The following is a 13,644-nucleotide window of genomic DNA, read 5'->3' as shown; positions in this document are numbered from 1 at the left end:
GGCATTTATAAAGTGTTTTATGCATAATACTTCACTGTTGCTTTATTTCAAATCATTGTGTCTGCATATACCTAACCTGAAGAAGTATCTACACACTGTAGTTGTTCTGGGTCATAGTATGTTGCCATCAAGATGTAGGATCACAATCTGTCCTTGGATACATACATAGAGCTGCTATTAAAATTAATAGCCCTTGTTATTCAAGTGCTGACTTAGATCTGTATAATACATTAACATATAAAGTGCCTATATTTTCCATTAATTTGAAGTTTGTCACTTTGAATAGGCTTTGTAGCAGTTAGTGAGCTTGATTCTAGTTCAACAAAAAGTGACATTGCAAGTTTTAGTACATTGGGTCTCAATTCACAATACGGCCATGCCTGAAACATAAGGAGTCTGACATTTTTTATTCATAAATCAAACTCTGAGTGAATTCCCAGGTTTACTATTCATACAAAATTTAAAATGTCATGGAAAAAAAATCTCTAACCTTGAAAGGCAAAAAGGTGAACAAAATAAATCTGGGAAAGGGATTTTGCTTTTTGTTAATTTTTTTTCCTTAGTAACGTTTTGAGTGGCCTGGTCTGCTTTATAAAATATATGTAATATTTCTAGAAAGTACTTATTAAGTGTAATAACAGTTTTCCCTAATGTGGCAAAAAGAAAAGTTTTTAAAACCCCAATGTAATTACAGCTTGGTCTGTTTGTTCTCATTTATATAGCTAGGCTTTGGACAGTGTTATGTCGGGATTGAGTTGTAATATTTAGATTTTTGTTTTCCTTGTAGTTAAGTGATGCACATGCATTGTGACTTTTTACTGGTAGTAACTTCCAGTAGAAGCATGAAATCCTTGTTTTGTCTGAGGTTTTAATTACTGAAGTTTTCTCAAGCAAGCATAGGCTGGTTAGGGAAATTGCCTTTAGCAGGGCTTTCAAGCAACTCCAGGAGCATTGGGAGTTTTGCTTTCCATGCGTTATTCTAACTGCATCATTGTATTTTTCTACTTTTTTTGTCCTTTGACAGTCTGGTAGTTTTTGCTTAATGGGGAGTACTTCTGTTTCTTCAGGTTTGCAAATAATAGGCAAACACATTATATACTTTATTTTATTACTCAAAAGCTGTTTGTCTCTCTCACCCACCTGACTTGAGGAGTTGGAGGCCCCTAGCATTGTGAAAGGGTTGACAGACTGGTTTCAAAGCTGTTCATTCTCTGTCACATTCTGCGTGAAATAGTTTCTCTCCCACTTTCTCTAGCCCTAGAGAGCCACAACCACAGGGATATCAATGTCGTTTCACTATATGAGGAAGAGGTGGGAGGGCCCTGGTGCCCCATGGAACACTGTACTCTGCACAGCACTCTCTGCTTTCATGTGTTGGGAGAAGGCTGTGGAGTGGGGGAGTGGCTGGTGGCTTTGTCACTGCATTGATCTGCTGCTTAGGGATTCAGACTGAGGAGTGACCTATTTATCTTAAGATCGTGCACAGTAGTTGAGGAATCAGACTTACGGAAGCACAATGATGAAAAGTGCTGTGTAGTGCTTCTAACACACAGACCTTCTAACGCAGGGCTGGTCAGAAAATTTTTGATGAAAATTTTTTTGTCAGAACCAGCCAAGGCATCTAACTTGAAACTTTCCACAGGCCCACATTGATTTTGATGAAAGTCTGATGGAACCCAGTCATGTTTCTGGTAGAGCCCTGGCCGTCAGGCAGATTTAAACCTACTTCTCTTCCTGCCAGCTTGCCTAGCTGTCTCCTCAGTAGCCCCTGGCAGACTCTCCAATGACCCAGGCCCTGTGCCAGCCTACCGAGTGGACTGTTTCAGAGACAGGGTTCACAGTAGAGTTGGGTGAAAAATAGTAACTCTCTTCTGTGGAATGCTTCAACATTTTGGGCTTTTGTTCAGAATCACAATGAAATCAAATCTCTAAATCCTGAAATCTTCCATAAAATACGGAATTATTGTTCTCTGCCCAGCTCTTGTAAATACCATTCTGAGCCTAAGGCAGACGTAATGCAGGAGATTCTGGTTTCTCCAGTTCCTGTTGATGTTTATAACTTGGGAGAAGTAGTTGTTGGAGATCAATCACTGTGGAGATGTGAATTATTTGAACAGTGAGTAAGGTGATGGCTGACTTGATTGCTCCAGGAAAAATCATTGGCTTTGTATTCTAGGAGGGCATTGCATCTTAGTTCAAGATACTTCCCTCTTTGCCATAAGCACGCAGTACACACACAAACACACACTGATGTCTCTTAAGAAATAGCTGTTGTCACTCAGTGTTCAGTGGGAATCAAAGAAGCTAACAGGATGTTGGAATCATTAAGGGCTCTGTGTCCTGGGCTTTTTCCAAGTGCTCAGTGGCTCCCTGGTGTATTTGGTCAAGCTCAGTTGGACCTGATAGAAGCTCTTAGCTTTGATTGAGGGCTGCTGTCAGGCCAGCTATACACTCTGGCCATGGAGCCCTTCTTTCCATCTCCTCCATAGGAGTTTGGCAGGGTTTGTGCTCTGTGAACCAGAATTCTGGATGTTCTTGTCAGCATACATTGTGGTGTACTGTTTGGGTCCCTGCTACAGGCTGCCAACCCATCTACTCAGCAGCCTCTTATATTCAGGTCAGCAGCTCCAGCCTGATGTTTGGGGACTGGTGAGCTCTCTCCCTGACTTCTGCTTCAGGCCATTCAGTGGTGTCTAGGTCCACTGCTTTATCTGGGCATTCAGCTTCCCACCACCCAGGCTTCCCTGCTTGAGAATTGTCAAGATCTGGAGGACAGGGTGTCTGAGCAGCTGTGAAGGTGGGCAGAGCTGCTCTGGTGCCTCCTCCCTGAAGGAGGAGTTTACAGGTGCTCCGGCACTGGCTCTGGAACTGGCTGAGCTCCAGAGATTAGCTCTGGCGTTCTTCTGGCCAGAACTGCCAAGAGTTTCTAGGATGGCAGTTCTCAATCTTTCACTGGAGGACAAGGACTGCTCTGCCTCCGATCTCAGCTCCATGTCTTCCCTATCCAGGCCTTGCGGAGACTCTTTTACAGTGCAGGTAGTCAGGTGTGGCACATGCTTGGCTTGAACCTTCCTCTGCTGACTCTGAGGGCTCTGTTATCACCAGCTGTTATTTTTCCTCCATCTGAGAGGTCTTGTGCAAGAGATATCCAGACTGACTGGCCAGGGAGGTGGAGTGGTGGTCAATGAGCGTACTGCTGAGCAGACTGCAATAAAGCATAAGTGAAGGTCAGACATTAGAAGATACATTTACTGTAGATAAGTTTTACAATACACAGATGTATTTAGTGAAGGAGCCTCTGTGGCACAAACTAAGAATGTGTCATGTACAAGGACAAATTTTGCCTTTTAAGTGTCCTTTGATGCAGCAGGTATTCCACAGAGATCTTGAGGGACCTGCTTGACTCGGTTAACTTCGTCATGGGTAAGGTGCCTGTTGAGGCATGCTTTCAAGCCTGTGATTCCAAAAGCAGTTTCTGCAGTTGTGCATGCTGCAGGTGGTGAGGGACTGTGGGAGTGGTGGTCACCCTGTGCTTCTCCTCCATGCTTTGCTGGGACACCAAGTCTTTCCCTTCCCCCCCAGACACCCAGGGAAAGGAGAGGGGAGGACATGGCAGTGCAGTTTGCGTTGTTGGGGCTGTGTGGCTCTCTTGGTCACTGCATGCTTCTCCTCCCTGTTTTGCTGGGATGGTGAAAGTTTCCCTTCCTGTAGCATCCTGTGGGATGGGGACAGGTGTGAAGTTGTGTTGTGCACTTTAAGGCAGTCATGTAGCACTTTAAAGTCTAACAAAATATTTTATTGGGTGATGAGCTTTCGTGGGACAGACCCACTTCAGATCTATAGTCTTACCAGAACAGACTCAATATATAAAGCGCAGCGGTCCAAAAATTGTTATCAAGGTTGACAGATCAGAAGAATTGTTATTAAGGTTGACAAATCAGTACAGCAGAGGGACGGCGGGGCGGGGGTGTGTGTGGTGGGGAAGTTAAGAGTTAGATAAAACAAAGTATGTAAAAGAGTCCTTATAATGGGCCAGGCAGTTGCTGTCCCAGTTCAAACCACATGTTAATGTGTTGAATTTGAATATAAATGACAGTTCTGAGCATTCCCTCTGTAAACGGCTGTTAAAGTTCCTTTTCAGTAAAACATAGACTTTCACGTCATTAACAGAATGGCACATTCCATTGATGTGCTGGCTGACAGGTTTGTCTGGTAGAAGTTTTTTTATGTCTGTTTTGTGTCCATTCACTCTTTGTTGAAGAGTGTTTGCAGTCTGTCCTGTATGCATGGTGTGTGTGCATTGTTGGCACATGATGGCATATGTGATGTTAGTTGAGGAACATGGGAATGTGCCTGTGATTCTGTGAATAACATGGTTAGGTCCGGTGACGGTATCTCCAGAATAGATACGTGGACAAAGTTGGCAACAGGGCTTGTTGCAAGGAAAAGTTCCAGGGCTGGTGTTCCTGCGGTATAGATGGTGGTTGTTGGTGAGAATCCTCAGAAGGTTGGGAAGTTGTCTATAGAAGAGAACAGGCCCGTCATCTAGGGCTTTTTGGAGTGTGGCATCCTGATTTAGGATTCGCACTGTCAGGGCTGTTGCGGTTTTCATGTGCTCTCTCCCCCACACTTGGCTGGGACAGTGAAAGTTTCCCCTCCCACAGGAGTCTGCGAAAGGAAGGATGGGAAGAGAGGTAGTCCAGACATGGCAGAGTAGCTTGTGCTATTGTAATGGCTTAATGCTCCTTGCCTGGCTGTTTCTAGGTTGCAAAGAGAGATATTAACCTCCTTACACTAATAAACATTGGTAAGAAATGGCTGCTGACTGAATGTGGGCAGAAGGCTGGTCGTTATGCAGCACGGCTCTGTGGTACAACAATGCCAGATTACTAACTAGTGACTTGGTGTGGGAGAACAACAAGAAGTGCAAAGGCACCTTATAGACTTTTTTTGGAGCATAAGCCTCTGATGAAGCGGGTCTTTGCCCACAAAAACCTTATGCTCCCAAAAAATCTGTTAGTCTACAAGGTGTCACAGGACTTCTCATTGTTTTTGTGGCTACAGACTAACACACCTACTCCTCAGATACTTGATGTGGAAAGGTGTCCCCTCCTAGGGGTCAGAATAAGGCAGGCCTCCCCAGAAACCTTGTGAGAAGAATTAAGAGTACCTGTCTGAGAGTTTTATGGAGATGTGCAGGGAGGATTGGCACTCTGTCCCCAGACACATCAACAACTTGTTCTGGGGGGTTCAAGCGGTGTAGGTATAGCGCCAGCCACAGATCACAGTTGCTTTAACCCACTTGTAGCATGATTAAAAATGAGCCCTCACCAGAGGTGCCCTCCCCGTCATCAGGTTCTGGTTGCAAAATGTCCTGGGAGGAGTGGATGAGATCCAAAGTTAAAACAAAAAAATCATGGCTTTTGATGAGGTCAGCTGCTCCATTCACCTGCTGATCATTGTTGTCGTCCTCTTCTTCATCCTCCACGTCTTCCTTGCTGTTGCCAAAGGCTGCCTGAGTATCTCCTGGGAGGCGTCCATGGACTGCTTGGGGACAGTGGTTTGGCCCTAGAATCACATGCGGTTGCTCATAGAAGCCGCGTATCTGCAATGATGATCCAGAACATCTATTTGCTTCCTTTCTCTTCTGATACACTTGCCTAAGCTCTTATTTTCACCCAGCACTGTTGGGCATCCTTTTTCCACCATGCCCTGTGTGCTCTTTACATCATACATGTCTGTACTTTTTTTGCTGCTTTGTAATTCTGCCAGCACAGGTTCATCCCCCCTTTTCCTCTTCCCAGAAATGAGGTCCTGGATTCCCTCATGCGCCATACTGGAGCTCATCTGAAACCCTGGGAATTAATGGCTAGATGTGCAGCTGCAGTGTGCTGCGTTGTCCTCTCACCACGCTGGCCAAACAGGAAATTAAATTCAGACTTTCCCTGCCCGTTTCCTGTATACCTTGAGAGCAGCACGGCTGAAAGTGGTGGCCAAAGTGGCCTTCGGAGTACCGTCAGATACCTCCAGGAGGCCAAGAATGTCGAATTTTACAGTGCTCTGTCTGCCCTACCCTAAAGCCAGTCATGAAAGGTTGATTTGGGTGTTACCCATGGTGAAAAGCAGGAGTACCAAAGCTGACCTTAAGTTAGTGGAACAGACCTTGTAGTGTGGACTTAGAAGCTTAGAAAGTCGATCTACATCATCTAAATTAGTCACCTAAATTAGACCTCTTAGTGTAGACTATGCCTGTGAAAGAAAACACAGAATCAAATGAAGTAAAAATAGACAATGAATCAAGCTGTAGCGCAGAATCTCTATGGATAGCAGTATCATCTTCTAATAATAAGAATATAGCAGTAGGGATGACCAGAATGATTATAACAATTGCGAAATACAGTAAAACCCTGATTATCCCCACAAGGCTGATGGAGTGGTTATCCAACCCCCAGTTATCCAACACCACAATGTCGGATAAAACAGAATATTGGATAACGGGGGGTTGGATAATTGGTGCTTACTGTACTAAGGGAAGCTAACTGTGGCAGGGTTGATCTTCCCTGTAGTGTAGATGTACCCTGTAGTGAGGAAAATAGAAAGGAGCGTAATCTCTGTCAAATGTGTAAGAATATAAGTGGTAAGGACAAACCAAAAAAAAAAAATCTAAGGTTTTGTCTAGCTGTTCTTCAAAGTAATAGCAACATTTTTAAGTACATCAGAAGCAGAAAGTCTACTCAACAAACTCCCTCCCAGAGGCATAATAAGAAAGGGGAACAGTGAGGAGGAGAGGCATTTAGGCTCTGAGCATACTGGGCACCACAAAAATTTCTGCAAATTGCTGCACCTGAAAATGGTCTCCTCCTATTTTGTTCCTCTCCCTTTCCCCAGCTTCATCTCCCTGAGTCATCTAATTCTCTCTCTCTCTCTCTCTCTCTCTCTCTCTCTCTCTCATTTTTTTTTAAAATGGCTGTAGTAACATTTCACATTTGTTCAGTCTTCTGAGGAAATTCCCTGGCTCCAAACTGCTCCTGCCTGAGATCACCTGGAATTAATTGGATTCTTCCAGCTCAGGCACCCTCCTTAGTATACTTATTCCCTTGCCAGAGAACAGTCATTACAATGCTAACAACTTCTTTTGTCTACAGTTTCTTCTCAACAGACTGTTTGATATATGACAGGGGCCTGGTCAGCCACAGTTAGTTTATTACATGAAAGTTAGTTGTACATAGAGCTCATAAAATAAACCAGAATTCATAAGTGGTCCACTGACAGATTCCCCAAATCATTACCAGGTGCCTTTCTGGATGTTTGTGAGCAGTGGGGTAGAAAACTAATGATAAAAGCAAAGCAACAGTAAATCTCAATATGGCTGAAATCCTGAAGAGGAAAACCACTGTCAAAGGAACTGTCGGAAGGCAAGGGAAGGAGGCAAGAGCCATGACCTGAATGAACATTAAGGCGGTCTTGGAGATAGTTGCTTGTATGAGTACCAGATGTATTCCCATCAGCCTTGTTACGTCTTCAGTCACACAATCTCCCTGGAAAACAGAAGTGGTTCCTTTCTGTAGGTTTGGGTCGTGATGCAAATTTGCAGTTTCTGTACAGGTGGCAGGTGACTTTGACAGCCTTGTTATATTCCTTTTGTGTGATTATCTAAGGTTTTTAAGCTATTTTGGAGTAAGAACACATTTAAACTACTTTAAAAAGACATGATCCAATTATACAGAAATAATACACACTATGTTCATCTTTGTAGCCTGCTATTGTTTCATCACTGTCATCCACTCAGAGATTGCAATTTTTGGAGGTGTGTGTGGGTATTTGGCACTTGTTGTAATTCAGCCTTTTGTGGTATAAGGGCAGCAGCAGTGCCCACCATTTTTTACTCGATTGAAACAGGCACATGCTAACCTGACACTGAAGTCATGTGTTTCATACGAGAAAAAGGGCTGGCTATTGGCTAGACTATCTTCAAAAAGTGGGTTTGACATGACAGCTAAACACAGTGCACAAGAATCACTTCATCATGTTTATATGGTATAAACTATATGTGCTTGGAAGGATATAAAATAATGGGCTATGGATTGCAGCCCATTTTCTTCTTCCTTTTACAGCAGCTCTTTTCAGTCTAGGGAATGTTGTGATTACTCTTGATTTCAGGAGGAGGAGCAGCCTCTAACTTTGATCAGTGGTTTGCTGTAGCATATAAACACACAGAGGCTTTAGTTTGCTCTAACTGAATTGTAATTTTAAAATACTTTTAGCCTGAGACAGCTGCTATAGATGTATGCTGTACATTTACCAAACTGGTATGGAATATCATTGCTCTAATGTGTTAGCTGCTCCACTGAGACTTTGCAATCTAAATTTAAAGAAACCCCTCTTCCAGGCTTGGCTGATACACTTCTGTAAACATGAAGATTTTATGTGTGCTGTTTGCTGTGGAGGATTCTTCCAAGTTGTGGTGGGTCTTACACAAAGAAAGGAGTTCCTGCCCTTGGGTTGCTGTTCCTGTTCTGGCTCAAACTACCACAGCCCAACCGTATTAACTGCATCCAGCAGTGTATTTCTCCTCTGTCCCTCCCCCACCAAATTGCCTGCATTTTCCTACAGTGGGAAAGTTTAATATGCATGGAGTGTGTTGTCTAGTTCTGGAGAGTATTGGATTGCATATTGAATTAGAAATAGCCAATACCTTTAGATATGTCTTACTGTAATGCAAAACATGTTCAGAGTTTTGTCAGTGATACAGCGTGATATGACAGATACAGGATTGCCAAACCTTTCTGTGAAACCAGCCTATTTTATAAAAAGTTAAGTGTAGATTCTTTTCACACTTTCTCTTGCTTGCTCTCATGATAAAAGGCTCCTTGGTAGCTGTGTTACCTTAGGAACCAGCCAGATTAATATCCAATAAAATCTTGTTTTGAAGAGTTTGTTTCTGAATATCAGTATAAAATCTCTAGTTTATTTTTACTAAGCCTGTTCTCTACCCCCCTGCCATTCCCAACCCCCACCCCCTCAAGATTCTCTATACCAGAAAATAACATTTATTCTCAAAGAAAGATGATTAGGTCAGGGTTTTTTCCGCACAGGAAATGCATTGTGTTCAGTTCAGCCCTTAAGAGAGTAGATTTCTTCAACAGACTGTCTTAAATATGTAATAATATAGTCTAGTAGGTTTTTATTATCATGTTGGTGAACAAGGCTTTAAATTTCTTTTTTTCTTTAATAACTGTGTATTACAAATATCTTTGCTTTTTAAAATGCTACAGTAAGGGTCTTGTGTAGAACAACATTGCAAAGAGATTTTTTTGGAATTGAGTAAAAACTTCTGTTTAAAAATAAAATCAGATCATTAATTCTTTAGGTAACCAAGTATAATAAATAAAAAACAAAAGAAAATGCAAATAGATCAGACTGCTTCACATTTTTGTTATTAGTGATTATTTTACCACGTTCTCTTCAGGAATAGGGTTTTTCATTGCCACGTCCAAGACCATGAACTCTTGCTCTGTAACCACAAGCTGAAACTGACAGGCAAATTCAAGAGCAGTTCTGCAGTTCTTTCTCTACAGCTGAATTGTATTAAGTTGAATACATCAAAAGGTGGGGGAGGCTAGTAGCACAAAACTCAGAGAGGTCTGTGGTTCTAAAGGATTTTCCACTGGAAATATTGGATTCACATTAGGCTCCCAAAGCCTGTCTACCTTTTTACTTGGTTTTACAGGTGAGGGGCAGTGCATTCTTATTGGTTGTCACAGTACTGATCATCTTATATAGTAATTCACACAGTGTGGGACATATTGATCGGAACATTTTATTTCGTCCTCCGTCCCTCTCTGGGATGTGTTCTTCCACCTCCACCCCAAACACTCAAGGCGAATCTATCTTTTATGTTGTATGCATCTTTGTGAACAATTGTTTCTAACCCCTTTACACTGTCTCTCTCTCTCTCTCTCACTCACACACGTACATTCTCACACACACACATTCACACACTTAAACACACACAAGCACACACAAAACTAGTTTTTTTTCCCCACAGGTGCAGCTGGTCAAGTAGTTAAAAACAAAGTAATACATTTGTTAGGGGGTTTTCATTGTGTTTTTTAAACTGACTATTCATCAATGAATGTGATCATTACCCATGGGTTTAGAGCCAAGGATGCATTTCCAGATGGCACTTCATTTGATAGAACATCCTTGAGCTGTTGGTGGTTGCTACCTTTAGTCGTTTAAGCGGGTGCTCAGATTTTTTTTTTTGGCAATAAAGTAAACAAACCTGCAATGTTTTTTTTTTTTTTCCTTTCTCTATACAGGCTTCAGAAATCATCCCGGTACAAGTATTAGAATAGGAAATGTTAAAAATAATTTAAAACACTGTTTTCAAATGTTGGGCTTATAAATTTGAAGACTTCAGTGGCTTGATGCTTATTTACAGCTGCTAAGGGTCTTAAAGCAAGTCAAATTAACATATGTTGCATTATAAAGTAACCCTTCAGGGTGATTGGTGGAAAGTTAACCCTGGTCAGTAGCTATTTCTCTCTCCTGACACATATGCACCTAACCAAGGACATACACAATATATATGAGGATGGTAAAGTCATTGTCGCTTCTCATCAGCTCTGCTCACAGATGAGCATAAGTTTATGAAAAAAGCATGGGTTTCTTTCTACTTTGGCTTTCTTCACCAAGCTTTGTTGTGACTCATAAATATATTATTTCCGTTTCCTAAAGATGCCAATTGCCCTGAATCTTCAGGAATCCTTCCATGTTATCTAGCCTCTGGCATCAAGTGTCAAAGTGAGCATTATTACAATATCACATTTGGGAGAGGCTTTATCTTGGCATCTTCACAAACCCTGACAGAGGCCAAGATGGCCCCTGCCATGCTCAGATGTGACATCTAGCGCTGAAAGCCAGCATCATAAGCCCACCATTGTAATAGCTGCAAACTCTTTTGAAAGCCGCCAGTCGCACATGGGTTAGTGCAATATTGAAAGGATCTTAAAATAGATTTGTCGAAGTTCGTAAAGCCAATAGTGGCAGCTTAAGTAATAGCCTGCGAGATGTGTTTTCATTGTATCTGCCTTTATTGCATAAGAAATTGGGAATGTTTGCATTTGTATGAAGTATGTCATCAATTTGAGAGATGTCTCATTATCTTGGGATACGTGATATGTAGGACAAATACTTTGAGTCAAAAAATTCAGAACTATTGATGGAAAATCGGTTCAGGGACCCCACAAATCTTGTGTTTTAAGGAACTGAGTAGTCCCTGTAATCACAGAGTGTGCCATGGAATGTTTCTGATGGGAAAGAGAATTACATGCAAACCATTAATGCAGCTTTGAAAAATTTCTTCACTTAGCCCCAGCCAGACTCGTTCATCAATGGTCTCATGGTTGAATGTACAGTCTACCACTACACCTACCTCAGCTATCAGAAGCCCAACACCACCATCTTTCCCCCTCCCCACCTCTGCCACAGGGAGTGACAGACCACAAGAAAGGTATAAAGTACACTTGCATTTTTGTTGATGTTTTCTTTACTTCCTTTTCTCTCTCTCATCGTCCTAAGAAAAAAAGCAAACTTAGGTCTTAATGTGGTCCAAAGACCCCTGGAAACCCACAGGCTCTGTCTGAAGGTATCTGCAAAAGGTCGCCATTAGAACACTAGTTTTCAACCTGTGGTCTGTGAAACTCTGGCGTTCTGTGAATTGTCTAAGATTTCCAATGGGGTCTGCACCTCCATTCAAACATTTTCAGTGGTCTGCAAATGGAAAAAAAAGTTGAAAACCATTCTAATGCAGAAACCACTGCAAATTCAAGAATTATAGCCATTTGCAAGCAGAGAGGTCCCTTCTGCTGCGTGAGGTTGTAGTATAAGTGCTTGGAGATAATGCCAACAGTGTTAACAGTTTCAAATGGACCTCTGCTTTTTGCCCTTCTAGTGTTTTACTTGATGTTTTCCTCAGCAATTTGCTGTATTACAGGTGGCCCCTTCATCCAGACACAACTTCTGTGGTATTCCTTTGCCTTCCATGTCAAATTCAAACTTCCTTGTCCTTGCCTTCAAGGCTGCATAATTCTTCTACTGTCCATGTCTCTATGTTCATCTTTTTTCTTCCTGCTCATTTCACCCTATCTCATCATGCCTTCCTCCACGTTTCCCCTGTGCCTTCCTCCAGGATGTACTAGGCCTCCATCGGCTCATCTTTCCTCCTTCAAACTTTTTTTTGTGTGAAGGCCATCATTACCCCCACAAACAAACAAATGGTGTACCACTTACTTTGCTAAGAAAGCAATCAGACATGCTAAAAAATCCTCTGCACCACTTTGCCATAAATCCTGTTTCTGGCCACCTGTCACTCTCTGCTGTATTGTCCTTTTGACTGCAAGTGCACTGAGGGCAGGGACAGACTTAATAAACAATGAATTAATAACAGGCATGCTTTGTCAAAATAAGGCTTTATAAAGTATCCAGCTGTTCTCTATTCAGGAAAACATTTTTTAAATAAAGCGGGCCAAAAACACGCTTAAGATTTCTGGTCACAGTAGCTGCAGCAGTCTGTAGTTGTCCTGGAAAGTTTTGCATGGTTACTTCATTATCAAACCACTTCAATACGTCTTTAGAGTATTCTCCAGAATTTTACTTTGAGCAGAACTTATTCTGGTGAGAAGACACACAAACAGTACAACTACTGGACTGCATATAGGAAGACTGAAGAAAAGGTTCTTGATAGCTAAAGGTTATTATTTTAAAATTAAGTACAGTATCTTTTACCTAGTGTGTATTTCCTTGCTGATTTCCTGTGTTGTACATCATTTTTAAAAATTAGACGTGCACAAGTGACGATGATTACATGTACAAACCAAATATGCACAAGTTCAAATGGCAACCTGTGAAATTGTAATGGTGTGATTTGTGTGTGCAAATTAGGAACACACAATCCTGTGATTAGAGTTCTGAAATTGGGCCCCAAATGTGTTGTAAATTGATATTTGTTGCTCTCAGTGACTGGTAAGTATATTACATTTTATGTTCCATTTTCAGTGTTCTCAACAGAAGAGCCAGAGCAGTGTACCCTTGTGAGGCGGAACATATCTCTGAATTATCTTTTCAAATAGGAGCAGTTTTTGAAGATGGTAAGTACTGTACACATAAATGATAAATAGTAAAAACAAGCAAACTGAAAATCATCCTAAGTGGCAGACAAAATATAATCCTACCTGTTTGTGATATGCCTAGGTGGTCTGAATACAAATAGACTGTGGCCTCATGGATTTCTGGCATGTTGATATAAATTTTGTTGAGCATGTATTAGAGCTCTGTGGTGATGATGCACTAGGTTCAGGTGATGTGGCACTTGCATTTGTGTAGAAATGCTTATTTGGCATCACAGAAAAGGATCTCTGAAGGTGAACCTTCCTTTTACATACTTAGCTTTGAAAAATTCTATAGGACTTTGTAGTGTGACATTTTCCTGGAAGTTCACCTCAGGATTCAGAGTGTGCATGCAAAATTTTAGCCAAAAGAATAGGGGTTGAAGGTTTGTGTGGATGTGGGAGGGAGGAAGGAAGAAAGGGAGGACTGGTGAATATACATATGTGGGGTGAGCCTGTGTTACGTGAGGCCAAC

General features: G+C 41.8%; 1 protein-coding gene across 4 annotated transcripts in view; it reads left to right on the top strand.

Moving 5' to 3' along the window:
• Positions 1 to 13,644, top strand: part of ARHGAP10 (Rho GTPase activating protein 10) — a 256,881-nt gene that overhangs the window by 229,409 nt on the left and 13,828 nt on the right. For 3 of the 4 annotated variants that reach the window (XM_074993204.1, XM_074993202.1, XM_074993206.1), the window contains 2 exons: positions 11,375 to 11,515; positions 13,060 to 13,151. In XM_074993204.1, the coding sequence (XP_074849305.1) occupies positions 11,375 to 11,515; positions 13,060 to 13,151 (233 nt within the window). The remainder of the gene's footprint in view (positions 1 to 11,374; positions 11,516 to 13,059; positions 13,152 to 13,644) is intronic. The other variant, XM_074993205.1, reaches the window with a different exon arrangement.

This window comes from Carettochelys insculpta, chromosome 4 (genome assembly GCF_033958435.1).
Source record: "Carettochelys insculpta isolate YL-2023 chromosome 4, ASM3395843v1, whole genome shotgun sequence".
Lineage (NCBI taxonomy): Eukaryota > Metazoa > Chordata > Testudines > Carettochelyidae > Carettochelys > Carettochelys insculpta.
The sequence above is the reverse complement of the archived record's forward strand: the minus strand, read 5'-3'. Positions and strand labels throughout refer to the sequence as shown.